The sequence below is a fragment of the Amphiprion ocellaris genome, chromosome 15 (genome assembly GCF_022539595.1).
Source record: "Amphiprion ocellaris isolate individual 3 ecotype Okinawa chromosome 15, ASM2253959v1, whole genome shotgun sequence".
In the NCBI taxonomy this organism is placed as follows: domain Eukaryota; kingdom Metazoa; phylum Chordata; class Actinopteri; family Pomacentridae; genus Amphiprion; species Amphiprion ocellaris.
This window is the reverse complement of record NC_072780.1, coordinates 7,148,818-7,175,731: the sequence shown is the minus strand read 5'-3', so window position 1 is coordinate 7,175,731 and position 26,914 is coordinate 7,148,818. Positions and strand designations below refer to the sequence as shown.

Below are 26,914 nucleotides of genomic sequence, written 5' to 3'. Positions count from 1 at the left end.
TTACATGCTGATGAGTATTAACACAGGCACAGGATATCCTTGTATTGTTTTACTGACAGCCATTACTTTTTTCTTCTAGTTTTGAGTCCTTGTTCTTTTTTTCTTCCTCATTGTTTGGTCTGATAGTTAACATTTCCAGTGTCTGCTTGCCACTTCGCTCTGCAGACAGCCGAATCTAAAAAAAGCAGACTGTTTAGAAGCATTTGGAGCATCTTTGAGCGGGTCGAGAAGCTGTTACAAAAGGGTGTTTTTCTTTTCATGGTTAATAGCAGGAAATTGTTTGAGCCTCAGTCCTGAACAATGCTGCTTGGCCGATCCCTCTAGGACCTTAAATTAGGTTTTCTATATTTATTCTCTCAGTACACAGTCACAGAGCAGCAGAGTCACCTCTGTACACCACTGAGTGCTTGACTAGTGTGGCATCTTTAACCCATCACACACCGAACAAAAATCACTCGCTCGCTCAGTGTTCTGTAGCTTCAGTCTCATTGAAGCTCAGCAGGGCTTTAAATGTTAACAATTTGTCCCTGAGGTTTCAATGCCTAAAGTAGTCGAGGTTGAAAGTCACGCTGCAGCAGTAACTACCTTTCACACTACAGTCCTGGAAAAAATGATTAGACCACCCTTGATTTCTTCAATTTCTTGTTCATTTCAGTGCCTGGTACCACTAACGGTACATTACCTGAAGAATACAATGAACCCGATCAAAAATGCAGCTGATTACATAATTATGTATGTCCTATTTGACATGTTTAAGCTTCATTGTATTCCCAGGGTATATAAGAGGCCATTTCATGTCATCAGCAGCACATGCAAAGGTCTAGAGTGGTTTCCTGCTTACATTCAAGCTGTAGCACAACTCAGAAGTTGTCAGCTCTCACATAATGCCTAAAACTAAAGAATTACGGGAAGCCACAAAAGCACTATGTTACAAAAGTCCTGCAATTATATATATCGACCCTGCAACAGTCAACTCATTGCAAGCTACACAAATGAACCTCAATAGCACATTTGGATAGTAGAAAAATTAAGTTAGCAGCTTGTCTGTCCAAGAGGAGGGCGTACAGGTTGGTAGTTACTCGACATAGTTCCACTTGTATTACTGTTCTTTGCTATTATTAGTGTGTGTTTTAATGCATTTGTTGTCAGACTGTCTTTCGTTCTCTTTTTGAGTAGTCCATTTTCCTCATTTTGGCCTGCTTTGTAGTGTTGTTAGCTGCTGCCAAAGCTAGATTAGCAACTTTACCTGCAGGATTTTCTGCCATTGAATCAGACTTTCCACCATTTGAAGGAACATGGAGGTGCATTTTTAGAACAGTCCATAGGAGCAATGCTCTCTGTCTGAAAAACCTTGCTCAAGTCTCAAATTAGATTTTCTAAAACCTGAAAGCTTAGTATAGAATTTTCTGACCAGTGGCTCCAAAAAATAGCTCAAGATGTCACATTTTTAGAAAAGATAAAGGGGATGGGGGTGTGACGTAGTCATCCTAACGTATTAAATAACTACAAGACTGAAGATCAAATCGCCTTCACTGTTCATTTAGTCAGATGGTTTCTGTCATACTGCAAACAATGCTGCATACAAGCATTTCTGAGGAAACAAAATGAGTCCAGAACAGGATGAAAGGCCCCTGAAAAGATGCCTAAAAAAGTGTTAGTGGGTGTAGCGAAGAATCATTGTCTCAAGTAATTTCCCTTGTTGTTTCATGACTAAACCCAAATTATAATTTAGCTCACAGTGTCCGCTTATTGTGTGCGTTGCCATCTACACATTGTTGACACAATCTTTCACAGCAGTGCCCCGAGCCAAACTGTTTAACGATATAGATTTCAAAGAGCACGTTGCACAAAACGATCTGGCTGTGGTGTCACTTCACATTCATACCGACATCGTGAACCGCATGGAAAAAAAGGAAAATTTTATTATGCCTCTTCAATTCTATCAACCTCAATACTTGTTCTTTGAAAGCAACTGCTGCCCACACACTGTGCCACTTGCTTTGGTGAAGAAGAAGAAAAAGAAAATAACACATTAATTGAAAAATAACAAGTTATCCCTTAAAGCGATGAGGATGAATTCGGTGTCAGGCTAAGCCAACGTCTCGGGTGGATAGACAGATATAATATATGCAGCTAAAATATTTAGCCAGCAGTGTTTTTGTGCCGTTGCAGTTTAATTCGTCCGAACGTTTCTCATATCCTCTGCAACAACAGAATAGCGAAAGCTTTGTCTCCCACATGCTGCACAGTGCATATGGTACCAATTGAACAGTTTTCAGAATAGGAAGAGAAGGGAACTGTATTATCGCTCGTTCTAGTGTGGTAGTTGCCATGGAGACGAGTGTAGGTGGTGTACTGTGCTGTACTCTGTGCTGTACTCCTTCCCTTGTCCTCTCCCCTCTTCTGTTGCCCACCCTCTCTGTTCTGCTATCTGCAACATCCGCGTAACTTTCATTCCTTCATATTTACTCAAATATTTCTGCTGGGTTTTTTTTCCATTCTGGATTTGCGTCGTTGAATTGAGCAGTTTGAAATCATGTTCAAATGAAAGGAACAGCATGAAATGAGTCAACCTTGGTTGCGATCATTAATTTGTCTCATTTGTGGACAGAAAAGGTTTATATAAGTGCCATTTTTACATTTCTTTCAGCATTATAAATATTCTAATGTTACATTTTCTTCATTTTCTGGTTGTGCTTTGATCGCTCGGATCCTTTAGCATTTTTTTTTTCTACAAATTTGTTTCCTGCTGATCGCCCAAGTTCTTGTATATGTTCTGCTTTGTCAGTCTCTTCTTTTTGCAGACCAGCTATTCTTTTATCAGTTTCCATGGAGATGTGTGCATGTGAGTGATTTAGTGAGGGTTGAGAGTGAAAGAGTGCGGATGTGTCATTTCCAGTTTGTGTCTTTGGTGTAATTCTTTGAAGGCTCCGTGATGCCGTCCACCGTCCCAATACAGACCGAGGCGTTTGCGTGTCCCGATCCAGTTTTATCAGATTTTCTCCTGACTTTTCTTGTATTCGGTGGATTTGGGTTGCACTTTAGCTCCAGATAAAATCAACACAATGAAACCAAGTTTAAACCTGGAAGATAAAAGAACTCTGGTGCAACCAAAACACATAAATGCCAAATTGAGACATGTCACATAGTCTTACTATCAACACGACTTTAAACACAGAGGGTTATTGATTTGTTTTATTCACTATTGTGTTTGCTTTGTCGGTGTATCAGAGGATCATTTGCATTAAGGATCAAAGGCTACAATTATCATGCTCCATCCACATCCTCCACCACCAGCCTCATGTTTGTGACGTAGAGAGAAATAAAAACCAACCTCTAACCGGGTTGCAAATTCTTTTTCAGGGATTTATGTAACGCCATCTTTATGTATGCCCACGAAATGATCTATGACACATTCAGGATTTAACAATTAGCAATAGACATTTATATAACATGTTTGCATGGTGGATATTGAAATAACAATCCTTTTGAGGCAGAACAATTGCTGTTGCCTCCACGCAACTGGACCTATATGGACAGTATTGTCAGACTGTGACCAGAATAGAAGATCCACTACAGTCGATTTCAATCCAAATGAGACACCCACTGATGTTGATTTCTCCAGTGCACGGGTTACTGGGTTCCTTTGAGCACAAAAAACATTGCTGTGACCTTGAAGAATGGCTCCCAATTCTTAAGTCTGTCTTAAACAATACTCACAGATCTGTAAGTAAAGAGTTGCTGGCAGTAAACAAAGCTTTCCTTCGAGCCACAGCCTTCATTTAGTGCAAAAAGACCTTCTGTCATTCAGCAGGAAGATAATTATGGTTTAGCAGTTAGAGCGATTGAGTGTAATTTGCAACTTTATAAGCTTTTTCATAATAGACTCCTGACTTGTGTTGTTGGATCTCTGCTGTATCTGAACACTATGAGGGAATTTCATCTTGAAAAGACTAACTTTGGAAAATACCCACTTCATTTGGCTAACTCAGACTGCTGAATCCTCATATTAGCTTTGGCTGCGCTTAAAAGGGCACTCCACTGATTTTACACTTGAGGATCAGTTTACTTTACTACTCAGCCTGTGGAGCGAGTTGCATAATTATTTTTTTTCTGTGGCTCTTTGTGGAGCTTTCCAGAGTTTGGGAAAATGACGCTGATGATATAATCTGGGTTATTTCAATTTGGGCTTGTAGCAGAAAGTCTGCCCATAAACTCGCATGGAGTTTGAAAGACACGTATCGTTCAGGGGAGGTAAAGATGCTTTCTCGTTTTTGTCATTTGTCTTTCCTTTTTGTCTCGCTTGTGTTTTTTGTCTTATTTTTGTCGTTTTGTGTTTTGCTCTATTGTTTTGAATTTTTTTGTCGTTTTGTGTTTTGTCTCACTTGTTTGTGTATTTTTTGTCCCTCGCTTTTGTCGTTTTTGTCTCGTTTGTGTCATTTATGTAATTTTTTGTCTCATTTTTGTCATTTGTCCATTTTTTGTCGCTTTGTAACTTTTTTGTCAATTTTTTTGTCTTATTTTTGTTTTGTTTCGTGTCGTTTCTCTCATTTTTTTTGTCATTGTGTCATTTTTGTATTATGTTGTCTTGTTTGTTTTTTGTCTGCCTTTTGTCATTTTGATCATAAAGTAAAATACTATATCATTCAGTTCCAGATACCTGTGACTAAATGTTTTGTTCCTTTGTAGACAGTCTGTGAGCTGGAAGTTGTAATGTGTAAATGATCAACTGAGGCATAATGTTGTTGAAATTGAATTTTTTTTTCTTAAGAAATTTCAGGTTGTTCATAATGCTTTGTAAAAAGATAATTCTTTAAATGTGAACATTTTTGCAATGAAATAAAGAAAAAATTGGAGTTGTGGTTATTTATAGGTTATCATGCTGTGATTTTCCTGGTCACTTGAGATCAAATTGGGCTGAATGTGGCCCCTGAACTAAAATGAGTCTAACACCCCTGTACTAGATCCTTATTCACAGTTTGTTGATGTCAGCTGTACCTGCTGCATGTTCCAATATTCCAGAATTTAAATGAAGTTACCACAAACCCATTCTAACACAGTGAACCTGCAGCTTTTGAAGATCTCTTGGGATTTAATTCCACCAGTTGACAAGGACTGAACTGTTTTAGTTCATCCATTTTCCACTGTGATCCGCCTCTGTGCTCAAGGGCATCGGTTTATTAAAATGTTGTCCAAATATTGCGCACAGTGTGGTTCCCTGCGCTATAAAAAGCAGCACTGCTGGCTAAAAATAAGTTTATGGAGATGTTTTATTTTTTTCAGATGCACAGCTTTAATTGCAGCATCCCTCCTTTGACACAGCGGATCTGAGGAGCAACTTAAATGAACTTTGTTGCTCCCCAGTCTCGTTTCCAATCGCGGTTCTTGTGGGCCATCGGCCGTCATCGCTCCGTGTTATTTTCGGGTGTTCCAAACTCCGGAGCTGCTCCAGCGCAGGGCGGACTCTGGCTGCCTTTGGAGGCGTTGGTTTCTGCTGGTGTCTATCTTACGCGCTATCTCCGCCCTCAAGGGAGAGACTTCTCCGTTTACCGAGCACCCCCCCTTTTTTTTCTCTTCCCCGTGCACTGCCGTTAAATCCCCCCAAAATTTGAGGTGTGACGGACTGCGAGAGAGAGAAAAAAAGCGCAAAGGACACCGCGTCAATTTGGCACCGGATTCATCCCCCTTCTCGTAATGAATTTCTGGATTATGGGGACGTCGTTATGACACGCAGGGTGAACTACAGACGCTTTCCAAGATAGAAAAAAAACACCCAGATGAATTAGATTTGGTTGAAATGCTGCTGCACATCTTTGGGATTTCGCCTGTAGATAATTGAGGATGTTTGAATTTTTTTTCGACGCTTGTGTGGCTTTAGTGCGCGCAATGTGCAGCGGGTTTGTTGCTGCTGAGAGTTGGCACAGCCCACAGGCATCACCTTACTGATGGTTCCTAACGTCGCTATGATACAGGATCCGCGTTAATCTCCGCACAGTGCTTCTAAACGTGCATTTAAGTGGCAGGTGATGAACTAAACCGGCTCTGTTGGATGGTTTGACCAAATGCGCTAAAAGGAGTTAAAATCCCCCACGTTAACCCGCGACGCAGGGGGCTGTTTGAAGTCACACGCGCCCAGAACAAACAATTAAGATGACAAAACCCGTCCCCAGAAGAGATTGTCTTTATTACCGAGGAAGCTGCATTGGGATCACATCACAGTTCCTGGATAGAGTTGGAGGACGGGCAGCAGAGGAAGCAGAGAGGGAGGAGAAGCAGAGGAGAGCTGCTGAGCGCCACAACAGACCTGCTGCTGCTGCTGCTGCTGCTGCTGCTGCTCACAGGGAAGCTTTGGCTTCAGTGATGGACTGAGCTGAAGGGATCCGCATGACAGTGAGCTTCACGCTTTCCTCAGAAGCCTTCACACTTGACAAAGGCATGCACGGACACACTGCAGCATAGCGGTGAGAAACCAAGAGCGAGCTGCCCACTTTGAACACCACAACGACTTGGCCTAATGAGTGAGATATCCCTCAAAGAAGAGCACAGCACTGGCCATTCATTTGGAAACCGTCTCTCAGGTCTGCACAAACTGCTTCTACCTTTGTCCCAAAAAGCAAGTAAACCTGGAACCTCAGCCCCTTCCCAAGTGCCCCCGAAGCCCACCACCGGATTCAGTTTGGATCCACAGATGTAACTAAGCTGTCAAGATTTCTTCACCAGGAAGTCCTGTGATTTTGGGTAAGTGTTGGGCACAAGAGTGGGCAGAGGGGAAAGCGACACACGTCAAAAGTTACATTCTGAATATCTATATGTGTTTAGATTCATCTTACAGTGAAGTGACTGAGGTGTTTGAAGATGCTGTTCCACCTTCCAGCCTGACAGATCAGACAGTAGAATGTGTATCAGTGCAGGTGTCCAGCTTCAGTGATGGATTGGAGAATGCATGAACTCTAATGACACGGTGGTGAGTTCAGGCAAACTGGGACATCAGCGTACAGATTTTATTAAAAAACTTTTGCCTATCAATTCCATGCAAATGCCAGGTGCTCACGTTTTTGCGTTTTCTTGGTAAAATGTTATTTTTGACAGCATTAAACCAGTTTATCAGGGAGACCTTCACCTGGAAATGTGCACCGTTGCCTAGATGATTTGGCCCAGAACCAAAATGAACCACTGTAAGGATCTGCAACCAGAGGCCGCCCCCTCCTTCAGCTCTGGAATGATGGCTGTTTGATCAGAGTTTCCATATATGAAGTTCTCAGTGTGCACCGTCTCCTTAAGTGCCACGAGATGCATTATGGGTGCAAATTTGCATAAAACAACAGTTTTGTGCAAAGCCTTTCACAAAGTGTAATTGACGTCCAGATTGCTTCAAAGTGTCACAGCTTATCTCATCCTGAAGGTACACAGTGTACACCTAAAGGACATCAAATTACATTCATCATGATATAACATTTACTTTTGTGCCATTATGCCTGCAATTTAATATCCTACCGCACCACGCTGCTGCTTCTCCGCACTGAGAAGAATATTATTTATTCATATAATTTATATTCAGGAGCTTGCAAGTGCCTGCACAAACCCACTGCTGTCTCCAAGTGAAGTCGGTGCAAAGACATGGTTGATTGACAGTCAGCTACTCTGGAGTCAGCCAGACTTTCTTTGCCTTTTTGCACTGATTTCAGTGATACCTGTAGTTTTATAATTAGCTTTCTCTGGTTGCACCTGCACAGATTGTAGGGGGCCTCTGGGTGCTGATTCTTTAACTCACTGAAGTCAAAATACAGTAAACGACAAAACAGGATTATTTCAGGTTGCTTTTGTGCTGTCGTGTAATCAGCTTACTGGGATTTTGAGCACGTCGGCTTGTTTCAGTTTACAAAAATAGATGTTGCACTGATGAATATGTCTTACTAGCATGTGCCCAGAAGTGTCCCACTTTGACTGGACTTTGCGCTGGGGTGTGTTTGTGTATTCTGAGCAGACAAAATACGCATGTGTGGTTTTACTTATTTACTGTTGTGACATTATTCCTCCATCTCAGCCGGCAGCAGATGTAGTCGATGATGAGACGCCGTCTTCATGGCCCATTATATCGCACAGTTCTGGCACAGTGTGGGCTCTTGCATACTGTTCCCCATCTTAACCAAAAACATAATGCAGTGCAGAGAGAGGCACTTCAGTTAATGAAATGTCTGAGGCTGCACACTCGATGGAACAAGATAAGTCCGGCTCCCTCTGACTCATTGGCCCTCGCAGGATTTCCTCATCCTCCTCCACATGAAACGGCTATCCATACAAGATATGAGATATTTCACACGTCTCTTCATGGAATTATCCCGTTAGCTTAGCTGAAATAGAAAGACGTGAATCCTGGACGTCCATTAATCTCTCTAAATTCCTCCTGAACTGCTGAGAATCTGGACTTCTTGCCACTCTGTCACAGTTGTCAGCCGGGAGCCTGACAGCCGGCAAGGAGCTGATTCTACTCCAGCACCAAGTTTCCGTCATAATTCTGCTGTTCTTCAGCCATCTTCAATGCAACACATGGAGCGGGCTTTTTCCCGCTGCCAAGGACACGAAGGCTTTGTCAGTCTGGTTGAATGTTCTCTAAAATATAAAAATGTAGGGACTCCTGTCAACCAGCTCATGTCCTGCAGTTTCCCCAAATTGTTTTCTCTTTACCTCCGTTCACGAATTTCTTTCCCATCCTCATTTTTTTGAGCACAGAAAACACAAGATATTTTTACCCTTCTGGTAATTCTCCTCCATCCTGAGCCTCTCTCCTCAGTTAACACAGTCTGACGACGTACCACCTCATATCACCCATCTGTTTTCTCTTGCAGAACCTCTCCTCTTATTCTCCTCCTCTTAATATGTTCATACATGAACGCTCAGATTTTTGTGCTAACTAGTTAGCATCTAATATAGCAGTAACTAAAGGAAATAATCAGCTGTGACATGCTAGAGATATTTCAAAATTATGTGCTGGCTTCTCCCCATATCATAAAAACATGAATATCTTAAATGTTCTCTTCATATGTGCACAAATAAGCCCTGTTTTGGATAACAGTAAAAATATTAACCCAATTTTAATCACAGAAAAATTAAAAGAAGAGTCAATATATAATTGAGGGACTTTTGAAGTCCATGGGAATTATCTTGCATATATTTTTATTAAAAGTAAAAAAAAAACTAATGTTTTATGTTCATTATGATCATGTCTTTACAAATTCCATAATTATTTGTTATGGAAACAATCACTTATTAATAAAAAAGTGACTGGTTATCACTAAGATATCAACTAAATAACCGTCTGAATTTAACAACCACCTTCTAATTAGTTAAATTGTAAGAAAATGAGGTTATTCAAAAACTGTTTTGATTGTGTTCTTTTTATTACGTTGAGATAATCATTACAGATATTTCTTTTTTGGAAATATATCAAATTTTATATGGAAAATAACAAATTGTATCTGTGTCCCAGAAATCACTTTCAACTAAGTTCCCCATTACAAAAACACCTCTCAAGGAAGTGTGTTAATTCCAGATCACATGACCTGCTCCACATGATGTCATTTCCTCCTGAAGAAAAGACTGGCCAGACTCCAAGGCTTTCTGAGTTATTTAATATAAAGTAGTGTGTGAGTCAAGTGTGGATTTATGGCATGTCAACAGGTTTACTACAATATCTTTAGAAATAACTTTAAATTTCAATTTTACTCAAATGTACATATAATATGTAGAAGTATCTTCTGTAAAAATGCCATGTGGTGTTTAGTTATAGGCGGCCATGTTGATTTTAAGCCTGAAAACAGCAAAAACGTCAGCTATGATACCTGTCAACTATGTTACAAAAAGTCCCACAATTATATATTGACCCAGAAAGCATGAGGAAATTAAAGGCACTTTAACTTAGTTTTTCTTGTAGGAGATGTTCACTGTGCAGAGTCATTATTATAGGAGACATCTTGTATCCAGTAGATAGATTTTTGACATAAAAAGTCATTGATTTTGCTTTTTTCAGTGAGACAGGATCCATAGATGTAATTTTAAGGGTTTATAGTCAGGTAATTATACCTTTTAGTAGCTAAATCTTTGACAGAAATATTAGCATAGTCATTGATTTTTTTTTTCAGTGAGACAGGAGGTAAAGATTTTTTTTTAAAGGTTCATAATCAGGTAATTAAACCTTTTTATGGACAAACCATTTCAGATACATATTATCATTCAAAGCGGAGTATTTTCATTACAGCTTCGCACATGCCTGGAGGGGATCTTTAAACGCCGGTGTCTCCTTATCAATTAATCATAGTAGCAGCTTGTGGTTGAGCAGCGTTGTGACATTTAGCCTGCAACTCTATAAAGGGCAGCTGTGATAGGCTCGATGTAGGAGAACCTCCAGCGCCAAAACTGGTATTTTTCATGACTTTGACAAGTTTATAAGTGTGTTTATATGCCCCGAAGAAGCCCCAAATTAAACCTCCCGTGTTATCTTTGCATTCAAATCACACAGCTAAATATTAGCTTTTCTGAGAGATAAGTCCCTAATGATGTCTTACTGCTGTTTTAAATGCGTCTCCAGAATCCTCGAAGATGCCGAATAATCATGTAGATGAAAAAATACTCCATCTGCTGCATCTTGTAGCTGGAAATCACATTTTTCTGTGTTGTATTTGTACAACATGTGCAGTTTTGTTGTATTTTTTGGTCATATATCAGTGTTACTTTCCTTTATTTCATATCTTCACACGATAACATATTAATGTTTGTGTTTTCCTTTGTGTTGTAATTGTTGGTCCACCAGTGTCAAAAACTAAAAACAGTAAAACAACAACAACTTGTGTCTGTGCCATATAGCTGCATGGACACATCTTCAAAGACGTGGCTCCCGCATCAGAGTCAGTTTGGGTTGGTTGGTCAAGCGGAGGTTTGCTGTGGTGGACCTGGAGTTTTAACCCCAAGTGAGTCAGTTTCAGACAAGAACAAGTCAACTTTTCTCCACTGTCAGCTTTGCGCTCTGTCATTTCTCAGCCTTTCCCCAGTCTGTCGTGGTCCAGTGAGATTTTTCTCTGTGATATATATATGTTTTTACATGTATGCTGTTTTCTCTCGCCAGTGGTTAATGAAAAGTTTAACACACCCTCTCGGCTCAGCTGTACTCTTCTCCTCTGCTTATTTTTTCCATTTTTACCCGTCTGCCATGCTTTCTAGTCCTTTCCAGCACTATGAGGCTTTACAAAAGTACCTCGGTATATTGAGGGTTTTTACCACTCAATCCTCTGCTGGAGCATCACTCACCCTCTGAGCCCTGCTTTGTCACAGTCCCAGAGTTTTATTTTGACATCCTCCAGGTTTGATGGCACCATTTGCCGTTTACTCCGGCTTTGATACACTCCGAGTCTTTCCCTCCTCACCATGCTCACTTTACTTCCACCAGATGAAAGAGGCCATTTCTTCTCCCTCCAAGGACAGCGAGAGAAATCATTTTCTATTAGTTAGCGCCACATGTAAAGCTGTTGTTTCATTCCAGACATTAAGAAGCACACGGTGGTGTTCAGAAGTGTCAGGGAGAAAGAAACCAGAGGCGATTTATGCAGTGGGCGAGCTCTTAGCTGCCGATCACCTCATTTTTGCTCCGTGATGTGTTGAGATAACGCAGAACCTTGTCAGCACGGTCACCGTTACGAGCTTTCTCGATCGCTCGGATTTCATTCTCGGCTCTTTAATTTGGGTTTGCTCATTCACAAGCGCGGCAATAATCCTTCTAAATGCATTAGTAAAAAATTAAGGTTAGTTTGATAGAGAGCAGTGCACAAGCTGCGAACACGTTCCTATGGTAACTAGGCCACACTCCCCTTGGCTAGTTCACACACACAGGCAGAAGGACAGGCAGCAGAGAGGCAGGAACACTGGAAAAAAACACACGTGATGGAGAGCAACTTGAGGTTGTTTATTGAGGTTACTGTTCTCATGCCTTCCTCCGCTCTGAGGGCATTTATATATATATATATATTGTCTTGGCCCTCAGAAATAGTGGTTACATTGCAGAATGTTGGAAGTCACTTTCTTTTGTGTGTTTCGCCTCCTGTTTCTCCAAAAATACCAGTCAGTTTTCGAGCCGATCACAGGTTCTTTCCCGTGGCTTCCTCCCGCCCACACTGCCCCTGCTTCCTCAACCCCTCCACCCACCTCTTTTTCAAATCTGCAGCTCTTACCTCTTCTGCGCATTTTGCTTTCACTTGATTACAGTGCCGTCCCTAAACGTAGCACCAAAGTGGCTCAGGCAGATGTGACACTCCATTTTTTGTTTTTGCACAACTTCTCCCAAATTTGTGCTCCGTGCACATTTAGCAGAGCTAGTTTGAACGGTAACTCAGTCAAAATGGTTTCCAACCGTATTCAACAGCTAATGTTTCTTCCACTTTGCATTTAAAAGAAACCAGACGCTGCAAACCTTCTTCCGTCAAGCATCCGATTCTCTAAATGCCAGCGGTGTACGTCTCTGTGCACTCTGCATCTCCAATGTCATTCTGTGTTTTGTAAATCGCTGCTCACACTTAAACCGTGTCAAACCTCCCGGGGCGATGCTACCGGCCTGTCAAAGAGCCATGGAGTTGACGCACCGTCGGTCATGCGCACTGATTGTTTCGACAGCTCGCTCTTAATGAATGGCCTTAACTTTCCGCACACACTTCGCAGTGTCTGTGGTTTTTCAACAGCTGTTGGAAGTGACGCCGGTTGAATTCATGATGGCAGATGAATCAGATTTGACTCGGAGTTCTTTGGCAGTCTCTTTAACAAGCGCCGCTAGATATGAGCATAGGCTTAAAAAGTCAATTCTTGCAAATGATGAAAAAAACATTCTTTTTTTTTTGCTTTTCCCTTTGTGGTGTTTATCCATGTAATCCTTAGTTTTCGTGCCAGTTTGTTGTGATATTTTCTTCTAAGCCTTCTGCAGCAACTTCAACTTTCAGTCCCCATGAAAATTGTTCACAGCAGAGTCTGAAGTTTTTCATTATTTGATTGATGAGTGACTGAACGCCCCGTTTTAGCTTCAATGTAATCGCTTTGTGCCATTCAAAAATGCATTCCGAGACAGTGTGAACATGTTTACCTGTACTGAGAGCACGATTTTTTTTCTCAAACCTTTTTTAGTGAAAAGGACATGCTGATTTGAATCCTTTTCTAGACTAAATTTGACACTTTTCTGATTAATAAAAACTAGAAAAATTACTTGAATATGGCAGGAATTTCACATATCCTCCCAAAATGATTTACACCGTCCTTGACCATAATGTAACGAGAGACATTTTACAGGAAACACATTTGAAACATTTGAGTGAATAAATAAAATGTGAAATTTGTAGATATTAAACACTTGATTATCTCTCAAATATTGCTCTTTTAGACATCACTTGGAAGGACATTAACATCTTGCAGTCATGACAAATCTGTTACTTGTAGAATCTTTCAGGAAGTCTGATACATCACAATACAAGATAAACTCTTTTTGTTTACATTTATCTGGTTCCGTCATTTGAACTTGTTTTTTGCTCACTTTTTCTTCTACTCTTCCACATTATTTGCACTACAGATAAAACATTTTAACATTTGTACATTTTTATTTCACATAGGACATTTTTATTTATCACTGATTGTGCATTTTGAATTTTTTATAGTTTATTTTTTACTTTTGCTTATTTATGGTGCTGCTAATCTCAGGGATTCATGAACTATTTCTATTCTGTTCTGTTGTATTGATCCCTCTCTGGGAAACTGAACTGTCACAGCAGCTAAAGGAACTACCAGAATAGATGCATAATAACTTTAAAACTAGAATACTTCATACATCATAAACATGCAAAAACGATGCATGTTAAGCAAAAATATTAGGGTCAATATATATTTCAAGGACTTTTGAAGTCCAGGGGATATAGCTTGCATATATTTTCATTAAAAATAAAAAAAGAAGCAAAAAACTGCTTTTTTATGTTCATTATGATCATGTCTTTACAAATTCCATCATTATTTATTATGGAAACAATCACTTATTAGTAAAAATGACTGGATATCACTAAAATGTCAACCAAATAACCGTCCAAATTTGATAACAACACCTTCTAATTAGCTAAACAATAATAAAATGAGCTTATTCAGAAATCGTTTTGATTGTGTTCTTTTTATTAAGTTGAGATAATCATGACAGATATTTCTTTTTTGGCAATATATCACATTTTATATGGAAAATAACAAATTGTATCTGTGTCTGAGAAATGACTTTCAGCTAAGTTCCCCATTACAAAAACACCTCTCAAGGAAGTGTGTTTATTCCAGATCACATGACCTGCTCCACATGATGTCATTTCCTCCTGAAGAAAAGACTGGCCAGACTCCAAGGCTTTCTGAGTTATTTAATATAAAGTAGTGTGTGAGTCAAGTGTGGATTTATGGCATGTCAACAGGTTTACTACAATATCTTTAGAAATAACTTTCAATTTCAATTTTACTCAATTGTTTATATAATATTTTAGAAGAATCTTTGGGTAAAAATGCCATGTGGTGTTTGGTTCTAGGCGTCCATGTTGATTTTAGGCCTGAAAACAGCAAAAATGTCAACTATGATACCTGTCAACTATGTTACAAAAAGTCCTGCAATTATATATTGATGCATAAGCTGCTTATTGCTATTCACACTAAACATAATGAGAAACTACAAATTTGCCTGTTATTTGATAGTATTTTAAATTGTCTGCACACTGTTTCCATCTTCAGTGCGACATTTCCTCCACACTCAGCGATTTCCTCGGGGATAGAAATGCCAGTTTCATGTAACCAGTCACTAGAGACCAGCTTATTCTCTTTGGGTTCAGCACATAACTTGACAGCATTTGAAAACAGCTTGACAACGGTGTTCGTCCCGCCCATGGCTCCGACTGTCTAACTGTTAGTCGTCCTGTGGAGCTCAATGGACCGGTAGCTTTGTTTTGTGCTTTTTTTGCCTTTATTGATAGGAATAGCAGAAAGAGACAAAAAATATGGGGAAAGAAAGTAGAAAACTGACGTGCAGCAAATGGTCCAATTGCAAATGTGCTGCTCCAGGGCATTAGCACCCGTGTGGTGTGTGTCCTAACCTTTTGGCTATTGGGTCGACAACCTGCTGTTTCATGTCATGATGTTGGACGAATCAGTAAACGGATGCAAAAGTCTAGACCCAGGCAAAAGAGCAAACCCAATGCTGGGGAAAGTAGTGTGTGTGATCAAAATGGCTTTACATTGGGACTTAGTCTGGCTACTGTGACGTATTTGCTCATATTTTGGAAATTTGGAGCTGTCAGAAAAGAGCAAAGCCCCATGCCATAATTACCGGTGGGTTGTTGGCACAGACAGTATTTACTAGTTGGAATATGGCAATTACAGCGGCTTCCCATATGACATGAATGCGACATCTGCCCCAGCAGGCCTGTGTGTGAGTCACCGGAGGCTCCTCGTCAGATGCTCCAGACCAGACATAACGAGGTTTTGTGTGTGTGATCTGTTACTGGAAGCGCTGTCACTCCGAGACGAACTGGACTGGAACGTCTGCATTATGGACATTCACAATATAATTAAGCTCACTTTGTTTTCCTGAGTAAACTCAACATCCGCCCTCAATGTGGCAAATCAAAGAAGTGTTTTAGAGGCCTCATGCAAAGCAACCTGAATACGACAGCTCTCAAAGAGCACAGCACTGTATTTAGTGGCATAAATAATGTCGATTTTTATCCTGAGGGAAAATCCAGATGATCAGATCTGCTTTTGATTCTCATTTCAATGTGCTATTCTTTGAAATGCAGAGTGGCATCAGCCAAAGCACCCATGTTGGCATAATTCTTAATTTTGTTGGTAAATACATGCATTCTTTTGTTTTTAAGACTAAAAAGGAGTCATTTTGTACACATAGTGACTTGACTTGACCTGCTTAACTACATTGCATAACACAGGCACAGTATATTTCCTGCACTGTGTTTATAATCGGCTTAACCACCCTGAACCTATATATATTGCTCTAGTAGCTTTGTCTGTGGGATTTGGGCCATACTTTTTGCTTTACTGAGTCATGGTCTCTAAAATAACATTCTGAACAAATGAAACTGTGAGGGACTGTTAACAGCTTTTATAGTACGTGTGAAAAAACTGTTCACATTGAATCTTGGGACTTGCATTCTGATAAGTGCCTCTGCAAGCCAACCAACAGGCACTACTTTTGGTGTTATTGTACTTTTCTTATCTGCATCTCTTGATATGATACGACTGGCGTATTGATTTTGATACGGTCTATGAATGATTGACAGTTAGCCTGAAGTATCTCAGCAACTATTACATGGATTGCTGTGAACATTTGTGGTCTCCAGATGATAAATCTTCTGCTTTACTCTGGTGATCCCTAGAGTATTTGTCGTTGACATTTGTAGTTCTGAGTAAAATGTTCATTGAAGTGATATTTGTTGCAGATGTTCCCCTCAGGATGAAGCTTGGTAACGTTTTGTCATCAGTGTCATCATCAGGCCTGTAATAATGTTTCTGATCAAACACCTGCGAAAGTAATTAGCCATGCTGCACTTGGGCTAAGTGACACTGTGACACAACTGTTGTATCCACAGTTGATTTTAGGAGCTGAAACATCTTTGAAATGGCTTCAGGTAACTTTCCTGACTTGTTCAAGTCATTGATTTGCTTCTTCAGATTATTACACAGCCATTTATACTTTCTCATTGTCGCGTTTGTGGCGGAGTCTAATGCGTGTATCAAATGCCTCAGTAGAGTCACCAGCTGTAGTCAATCGTAATCACTCATGCGAAGCTAGGAGGTCATGCCACGAAGACAATTTGATTAACACAACTTTCTACAATGCCAAAACTAATAATTTTAGTTGCTCTATGTATATTTTTGACCCTGCACATTTGCCATATTTCCAGAAGACCTGAACCAAAATAAAAATTACGAATTATAGGAGTCATTGAAAACTCAGGATTGCCATGATATATATGGTCTTTACAAGCATATATGAACTTTTATTCACAACTGTATATCCTCTTCCCATCCTTTATCTCAGATAAAGAGAAATCGTTTCAATGAAGGAATGAAGGCAAATGTTTACTGTCAGTGAGGGCTAACTAGCTAATATTAGCATGTTAACTTACGAACACTTTACCTGCTATACACTGGCATACTAGCATTGTCACTGCAACTGTCAGAGCGTGTTGGTGTGGCTAAGTACAGCCAGAGAGCCTCCATTATGGTTTTAAACCTTCAGTCATGTTCACCAAGTGCTGTGCTATTATGTAAGCTAGCATGAGATCAGGGATTACTGTGGTCGCCTGCTGTGATCTAATGAACTTAACTGATAACAGAAACACTGAATACAATTACGACTGATGAAGAAAATGCATTTAATTTGACTCAGTCTCCCCATACATGATACCCAATAAGGTCACTGTTGTTGCAGAGACTGATCCAGTGGATTAACTGTTTGGATAATTGTAGCGTTGGTAATGATTGTTTGATGACTTTGTGCCCTGGGTTTAATGGAGAGTTGATGATGGTCTTTGTACATCTTTTGGAAATTATCTGCAGTAAGATTTCAAGACATCTCCAGTGGTTGATTTAACCTCTAAATACTCATCTGTGTGTAGAAAAGTTATTGTTAGCATTTTTTTCATGAACATAATGCTATACTGCCTTTAAATAGCTTAGATGTAACTCTACATCTTTGTCTTGATTTTTGAAGTTCCTGCCTCCTCTACATTCATCCCTCCCACTCACTGCAGCTGAAGCACACCAGCTCAAACACTAAAACTAATCTACACAATGGCAAGTTGTAATACTGAACTGGAAACCGACTCTGAAAGAACAAAAAAATCCTTGTCTGCATCAGTGTTTTTTGACCGTCACTGGAACTCGGCCCTGGTGTTGACTGCTCATTTCACTCATGATATGTTTTCTAATGAAAGAACACACCATATGGACATGTTAATGAGGTAAAAAACTTTATATTCCCCACATAAGGACTGTAAAAATCTATTTTCTGATCACAGAGTTTGAAATATGGCAGATTTCATTCTAATGCTGCAATATTTTTTTGTCTATCGGTAAAAAACATCTTGTCAAAGAGGTTATGATCTGATTTAATTTATTTAAAAACAGCAAAGTTTCTAAATATGTATTAATAGAGATATATATGCTAAAGGTTGAGTATGTTTCTCCAACACCCACTCACAGTCTTCCTCTTTCTGTCTTTCTCTCTCTCTGTATCACAGTTAGCTTGAGGCTGTTGCCACCCACACACTCCGTCCTGACAGCAATTTACATTCAGAATAGCCCATGTGAACACATCCATGTGTTCTAATATGTCACGTTTGCTTAGATAACCACATTTTGCAGGTGACTGTTTTAGTGGCAGATGGAAACATGCAAAAATATTCCTCTGCAGGGTTATTCGATCGATTCGGCATTGCTCTGCCTCCGTGGAGTGAGTGTTCGGATCCGGCCCCACATGAAACACAAAAGAAACTGAAATATTTGCTCCAGATGAGGGCGATTCCTCCTTGCGGCCGGCTAATAGGTCCGATCACTTCACTCACATCTGACAGCAGAAACACAGTGTTGTGCCACACGTTGCTGAGTGTTTTTCATCATCTTTATTGTGCAGTTGTGTGCCAATATCTTCTACACTTCAAGTAGAAGCCCTTGGAGTTGTTTCCATGGATACCAAACAATTAGCTGGGATTCAGAATAGAACCTGGAGAGTAGCCTATTTACAGGCTTTGGGAGCGAGGAAATCATAGGATGACAGAGTTTCTTGATTCTCTGTTGCAAAGGGAAAAAACAGCTCCTGTGGGTAATGGGTAATTTCTAAAAAAAAAATGCCCCAACAGATCAATCAGAGACAAAAATAGATCAGCAGAGTGAACATGAAACGTGATCACATTTCTAGCTGTACAAAAAAAAAAAACCCTACCTATGGATGAATCAGTGACGTTTTATTCCATACAGAGACAGATACTGCACGCTTAGAAAAAATCACACATTTGGTGGTTGTTGCGGTTTACGCCACCAGCTTAAAGATGCGCAAATGCAAAGGCTTCTTTCCCCCTTTCATTACTGTTTTTTGTTTTACAAAGGCTAGGCTGATTTGTGTTCTGCTAAAAGTAGAATAGCTTTTGAAGAGAAAAAAGGTATTGGGACCCCCATAAAGCCTTTGCAGTATATGAAGCTACTATATGCAGCCTATTGATCTTCTGAACTCCAAACTGTTTCTGAGCATTTTCTGCTTCTGTCATATTTGAACTCACTGTGGGCTCATTTTTAATGTATTTTATAAAGTTTTGCACCTCTGTGGAAACAGCACAACAATGGCTAGAAGCAGAGAGAACTGAAAAAGTATTTTGTGCAGAAAAAGTTAAATATCTTTGACTATTTATTTTACCAAAAAAAATGAATAACTGGAAATCAGAATGTACAATATTTTTCCAAGTGTCCTCAGGTGTTATGAGTCATGGGGGAAAATGGTGACTCTACACACAATAAATATTTTACTACTTAAATTTTTAATGAGTTTTCATGCTTGTCAGGCTTACCACAGCCTGGAGTTCAGCCCAGTTCAGGTACAAATCTCTGTATTTTAGTCACATGACTGTTCCGGTTACAGCAAGGAGGCAGGATTTTTTGTTTCTGCAGAATCTAGTTAGAGAACAGTTTTATTTTTGGTGATTAAAAAAAAGAGAGATGCGTAAAATAAAGTGATTTTGAAAAACATCGAAATAGCATCATTCCTCCTGTTATTTATTTATTTATTTTTTTACACTTTCTTGGTCTGATAAATTGGTTTGATTTAGCATTTATTTAAAACACAACAGGCCTTTCAAACCTGCCAGTGGGTTTTGGGGATTATGGGGCCATTTTAGAAATAGTGTTATTTGTTTCCTTGCAGACATCATGCCACTTTCATATCTGTAAATCAAATATAAGGCAACAGCCAAGAGCTAGTTAGCTTTAGCTTGACTCAAAGACTGGAAATGGGGAAATTGCCAATCTGGGTCTGGCCAAAGACCCTGATTCTGCAAGGAAACAGAGAACTGTATTTCCCAGAATGTCGATCTGTTTCGTTAAATTTGGTACCTCGATGACATGGAACACAATTGTCCTCATTCTGTTGTTAAAACTATTCTTTTGTTTCCATTGCTTCTAAGGACAGAAAAGGACTTTGGAGTAATATGGGAGCAGTATTCCAACCCTCACACTTCTGTGCACCGGCCTCATCTTCCTTGGTCTATACACACAGTCATGTTGAGAAAACATCAAATACGATTCCCTAAAGATAGTTGCTCATACTTTTATAGATCCACCACCATGTTCCAGACTTATTCTAGCCTGAAGTCAGACTCAGACCATAGGTTTCAGGATGAGTCATTAGAGTGAGTCTTCCTTCCAATATAGTTCTCACATCAGGTTTTTCTGTCATTTTCCACTGGCCTTGGATGCACAAAAGTTTTCAATGGCTGAAAACAAATAGCTGTTTACGCAGGTCTCTTTCCAACTGTCACGATGTTGTTCTTTGTGGTAATTTTGGGCTCTGTAGTTGTTTGTTCTTGTTGGTGTTGGTCTTCAGCTTGAGCTTCACTGTGCTGGTATCTCGCTTGTGAAAGTGTGTGTTCTGTTGTGCTTTCTGATGCCGTTTCCCTTTTTATATGTGACCCGAGCAGGAGCTGCCAGGTAATGACACAAGCTTCGAGTAAGAAGTATTGTCATATTGTCATTTCAAATTATTAGATTACTATTTGACATTCCAAATTTCTAGTGCACTGTTATGCTGTTAATGTAGTATTCATGCAATATTGTACCAATGTGCTTTATTCATTTTCTAAGCTGTTTCAGACGACATTTTGTTTCTTTTTGTTATTACAACATCAAATTTATGACCAGCTCTCAGAGACATTTCTGTAATTATGTTCATCACTTCAAGCTGTTTAGAAAACTCTCCAGAGTCACCTGAGCACTTTGTACTGTAAGAAAACACACAGTAAATTGACATTCAAAAGTCTTTCAGCTTCTAGAAATGTCATGTGTTTTGGTGCCAGATTTGACCTGAAAAAAAATCAGAATTTGTTTGATATTCAATATCTTTATTTTGCAATTGGCTGCCAAATTGTTGTAGCTGAAGATGATTTGACCCAAGTTCTCAGAAGTCTTGACTGTTCTGTGAAGTTACCACCAACCTGACACAAGCAATACCACGTAATATAATGGCAGCAATATAATAAGTTAAAAAGGTCTCAACTCAGCAGCCATAAGTCTGATATTGTGGCAGTTTGGGACAGTTAATACTTGTACAAAACTTAATGGTGATCATAATGATGCCAAGATGCACTTAAAAACTCCACTCAAACTGTTAAATGTACTTAGAACCGTTTAGAATTACACATTTAGAAAATAGTGCTTTCAAGCTTGGCATTTATTTTTTACTTGTTGCTTATATTTGCCACTCTTTCCTCTTAGACCAATCTCGCAGGGCAAGTTTTGCCTCTGCCAGACAGTCAAGCATGGAGACCCCTCCGAATACGACTCCGCAGCCCTTCAGGCAGCCGGTGAGTATCGTGAAGCCATGAAAGAGACATTTGAACTTACATTAAAAACACATTTACTGGCCCAATGTGATGCCTCTTTCCCTATAAATGTTTTTTTTTTTTTTTTCTGTTTTGTGGAATCTTCAGAGTTTTCTCAATCGGAGGTTGAAGGGTTCCATCAAGAGGGCAAAAAGCCAGCCCAAACTAGACCGGACCAGCAGCTTTAGACAAATGATTCTGCCCCGGTTTCGTAGCGCTGACCAAGAGAGGTAAGTAACTTTCATGAAGCGATCATTTTTTCCCAGCATCTCTTGATCATCAGCCAGGAAAACATCTTTGTAGTTTTCTAGTTGATCACAGAGCTAAGAAATCGACATTAAATTCACAATTCATCTTATGTATATGCTATGAAAAGGCTGGGGAGGACATGGTTTCAGCTTAATAGTGGATTTTTAACATGCTAATTGTCTATAATCCACTACCTGTTATATTACAGTTTGTTTTGTGTCGAGATCATCCTATAATTTTGCGACCATGACATCAAAACAAACCGTAAAAATGATTACATCATGGGTTTGAAGGTGGGAGGAAACCAGAGTACAGTAGCTGCATAGAGAATTTACAATTACAATTTGCAATAGGCCATAAAAATTTTTAACATCGTTGTTGCATTTTGCCTTTTTTTTGTGAGCTGAAGTTGTGGAACCTCAAAGGAAACATTGGGAGAGAGAGGGATAACATTCAGCAAACATCCCCAGCTGGAGTTGAGACAGAAATGTTGTGTTTGCATGATGCATTTCTGAACCAATAGTTCATCCTTCCATGAAATGCCCCACAGCCATCACAAAGATGGTGGATACTGTACATCAGTGAGCCTATTTATGCACTTAGATTGGGAACAGCGTTGAGCTTTGAACACTACTCAACTATTCAGTCAGATCTGTTCTTGTTTGGATCCTGCTTTGTGTACTGTGTGTTATTTTAGTGGATTAGCTGCGCATGGAAACCTCTAACCTTCGCTGCTGAAGGCCACATTTCTCTTCGCGCTGCCAGTGGAACATTTCAAACATCAATGCCAATCTTCAAGGACACATATTACTATAGAAGGAGCTGACTGACAAGTAGATTCATTTCAGTACACCCAGCAAACACACGTTTTAGCTGGTTGAGCCTTACTTCTTAACTTGTTACAGTTGTCAAAATGTTCAAAAAGAGAAGCTGAATGCAGGCAAGATGGTGGACATGCAGTTGACAGGAAATCATGTGACCTCAGCAACGGAAGTCGATCTTCTTTGCACTGGGACTTTAAAATAATCTAAAGTTTAATCATTGGAAATATATTTTAATTCTCTTTAAATCTTTATATGGTAGTTTAAATTAACTTTGCATGTAGACAAATGCACTAATTCATACAATGGTCTGGCTGCATATTATCATTCTGCGACAGGAGAAAGAAACGTGACTTGTTTGTATTTCTTTAAGCCAGTCACAATTGTTGTAGGAGGAGCCAAGCAAAGGATGTTGCTTCGAAGTTTTCAGTGTGGTAGGTTGCTGAACTGGAGGTTGTACAGGAGGTCAGACAAGACGTTGCGTAACTGGAAAACCCTGTTAGATGCTGATGAAAGTGACAGTAACCCGTAGCACTTTAACTGCATCCTCTCTTGTCAAAATGAATTCAGCTATTATGTCAAAATGAACAGACATCCTTTACGTTTGGAGCCAAATTGACCCCAACAGTTTAAACTTGCTAAAAAATAACTGTAATTGAAAGTGTTACCCAAGTTTTCCCTTCAGAACATCAGCAAGCAAGACATAGTTCAGAATCAGATGACTATTATTTAATATCTATAAGGTTTAATCTGCCTCACTCTGGCCATGATGACCTCTACTCTGCATAGGTTTTATTCTTGGGCCTTAGTGCGGTAAAACACACATAACCTTCATTTTGAGCTGATCTCCTGGACAGTGATTAAGCCAGCAGGCCCAACACTGCAGGTGGTTATATGCAGTAATAGTCAGACTAACGTCAACTGCATTCCACACTGTCAGCTCTGAGTGTTAGCCAGACTGAGCATCCAAGCAGCCAAACCCCTGCTGTCCCAACTGCTGTGCAAACTTAAGATGGATATTACTGTACGACTGACGTTACTGAGTCACTTTACGTTCTAGAATATCAAGAGTGTCTCAGTTGGGACAGCTAATGATGGTGTCTTTAAAGCAGCTGACGTAAGAGCAAATCTAGTCGCTGCCCATTTACAGAAGAGTCACAAGGTTTCACTATAGATTATCAATGAAATTGTTGGAAGTGATGTTTAGTTTATGACTGGTCATCCAGTGCTATTAGTTCCAAATTTCCACTTTTCCAAGAAATCTGTATTTAATGAAGTCACTCTTATTTATATAGCACATTTTAAATAACAGCCATTGAGCCAAAGTGCTTTCCAGAATAGAAATAAGATTGATGTTACAAGTTTGCCTAACAGGTTTGAATATTAAGGTGGAAAGCCTACAGTATTATTTATTATCTAAATGTACCTGAGTAATTTATATATTATAAGACCCTAGAATGTATAAAAACATAAATGTTCCTCAGTAAATGGAATATTAGGGTTAAGGCCCAACAGTATTATTAATCATGCCAAATTTACCTGAGTAATTTAAATATTAAAGTTAAGACCTTACAACTATATATATATATATATATATATATATATATATATATATATATATATATATATATAAAACACCCGGTTTCCGAGGTTTGTCCATCTTTATATACAGTCAGTGGTCCATATACTTAATAATAGCTTCAAAATAAAGTTTAATTAGGCTGATAAAGGCCAGAATGTCAAAAAGCAAGGAATATACAGACACTGAATTGTGCAATTTAGGGATTTCCACAAACCAATGAATTACCATCTTGCCTTACCTGCACTTCAGAATCATTACTGACATAGCATGGTTAACATGCTACCATTAGGATTTATGTTATCCTGAGGAAAGATGTGCTTTAATCCTTTCATCAAAGAACTGAAATCCATTCTCTGCTTTCGAGAGCCACTTCTTTCTTTATGTGGCTGAAGCAGAAAGCGGATGAATCTCTCATTGCCAGTGGTGCTTTGAGCATTTCAGATGACACCCTTCACTTCGACTGTGGCTCCTCATCAAGCGCTCTGACGGAAGCAGAGCCCCGCTGAATGAAGGACATTGCCTTTAGTGATACCTTCACAGATGGTTGCAGACTGCTCTCAGGCAGCGACTGCAGATATTCATTTGAGTGATATTAATAGAAACATTGCAAAACAATTTATCCAATCATTGCCAAGCTGCTGTCAGAGCTGTGACGTATTACACATGAGCAGGAAATAAATGATGAAGTGAGGACTTAGAAAAGCTTGTTGAAGCCAGAGGATGTATTTTCAGTACATGAAAAAGGTTGGTTAGTTCAGTTCATTTAATGTCTGCACAGTAGATTAAACAACAGGAGCATAATTATATGCACATTTATTTAAAATAACTACTCCCACTCCTTGGATTCATTTATTTTTTATTGAATTTTCATTATAGATTTCTTGAATAGTTTTAAGATGATTATCCCCCTGGGCAGATTGGAGCCCAAACTGTTGGTATATACAATATTTTAGTGTGGTAAATTGTTTTAAATATTTTAACTTGAAGAAGATCCAACTAAGATGAGAAGATGTAAAACTCAAATCTTCAATGAGTACAGATTTTGCTAAATGAGTCCCAAATACTGTTGGACATTTCAGTGGAAAAGCAAGAACTACATTGTGCTCACATTTGTCGTGTGTGTGTGATTTCTATCATCCGATCATGTCAGGATGCAGTCGCTTCCAGGTCTAGAGTCTCTCACCACGATTTCTTGTTCTGTATTCTAGAGTGGGGTCACATCCCAGTGGAATCCTGCTTGCATTGTGATCAAAATTTTATGCAGTCCTCACACAATCCAGTCACGACACACATATGGGAAATACAAAGATGTAGACAGGGAGAAAGTAAAAACGTGCAATGCTGACAGTACACTTTCCTCTCGCCACAGGAGATGTGTAACAGACATTTTTAGGGCAGGTGTGGACGTCCGATACTCGGAGATGAGGAATGTGGCGTTCAGCAAAGGCTGCAAAAACCTTTTGTTCTAAAATGCGGGGTGAGCTTCAATGCAGGAGCCAAGTTCAAATGTTAAAAGAAATTATATATTAACCCAAGGGGCTGTTCCGTGGAGGCAGCAGTGAAGGATGTGGCGGTGGGGAAGCTTAATGGTGTTGGGGTTAAAGCGGCTCTGTGCCTCAGTCAGCCTTCTTTCCCCTTTAACCACAGCCAATCACCGCTGCCTCAGACAGCTGCCTTCACAGCCTGCTTTGAGTTCTGCCCACACACGCTTAATTCACTCAGTAGTGTTAAGTTGACTTTCCTATAAACCCACGGCATCCAACTTCACACTCTAGCTTTCCAACGCAGCTGCTGTACCTCTGCTGCCAAGTCGCTGTAGCAAAGCATTTTATCATGTACTGTGTTCTGTGATGGCACTGTCAGCTCCTCAGACTGGATGATTCACTGCACCTCTGATCAACATTAAATCTGGCCCCTAAATTAGTGCCCCCCCCCCCCTTCCTGCATAATTATCAGGTGTTTCTTTAAAGCTGCTGATTTATTTCTCCTGCTCTCTGTCCTCTTCCCCCATTTTCTTTTAAGCTGTCAGGTAATGTCAGGTAATTATGAAGGAGTTGTTATGCAATTTGTGACACAAATTTGCTTGTTTGCTTTTAGACAGAGAGATGAGAAGATTGATGCTATTCTCTTATCTAAAGCTGGTTAGCCTAGCTTAGCTCACAGGGTGAAAACAGCTAGCTTCGTTCTGCCTCAGCTTGTCATACTTGCATTTTGGTTTTTGTAGGAAATAAACAATATATAAAGTGTTATTTTATGAGTTTTAAATATATTGATAGCTTGTTGCTTTGAATAAATCCAGGCTAGCTGTTTCCCTATCTTAGCTCTATATGCAAAGCTCAGCTAAATGCTTATATTCCAGCTTTTCAGTGTAGACAAACTCTCTGTTTTGCTTATCCAAAGCTAAATTCACAAAATGTTACACCTACAGTTAGACATTTTGGAAGAGCTATTTTTATACTTTTGGAAGGCACCAATCTTTATGATACTCCTCTGACCTAACGCATTTTCGGGGTTCACATTTTCACTCACTCTAGGTTCATTTTTTAGCTGCAATATAAAGTCCTACACCTGTATGGAAACAGTACAATCATAGCTAGTAGCAGAGAGAGCACAAGTTA

General features: G+C 39.5%; 1 protein-coding gene across 3 annotated transcripts in view; it reads left to right on the top strand.

Moving 5' to 3' along the window:
- The first annotated feature begins 5,474 nt into the window (after window positions 1-5,474).
- The window catches only part of LOC111569221 (ras/Rap GTPase-activating protein SynGAP-like), a 39,412-nt gene continuing 17,972 nt past the window's right edge, over window positions 5,475-26,914 (top strand). The window contains exons 1-4 of one of the 3 annotated variants that reach the window (XM_035948629.2): window positions 5,475-6,738; window positions 10,861-10,964; window positions 21,538-21,626; window positions 21,753-21,874. In XM_035948629.2, coding sequence (XP_035804522.1) covers window positions 10,865-10,964; window positions 21,538-21,626; window positions 21,753-21,874 — 311 coding nt within the window. In that variant the 5' untranslated portion in view covers window positions 5,475-6,738; window positions 10,861-10,864. The remainder of the gene's footprint in view (window positions 6,739-10,860; window positions 10,965-21,537; window positions 21,627-21,752; window positions 21,875-26,914) is intronic. The other 2 variants (XM_023271238.3, XM_035948631.2) reach the window with 2 other exon arrangements.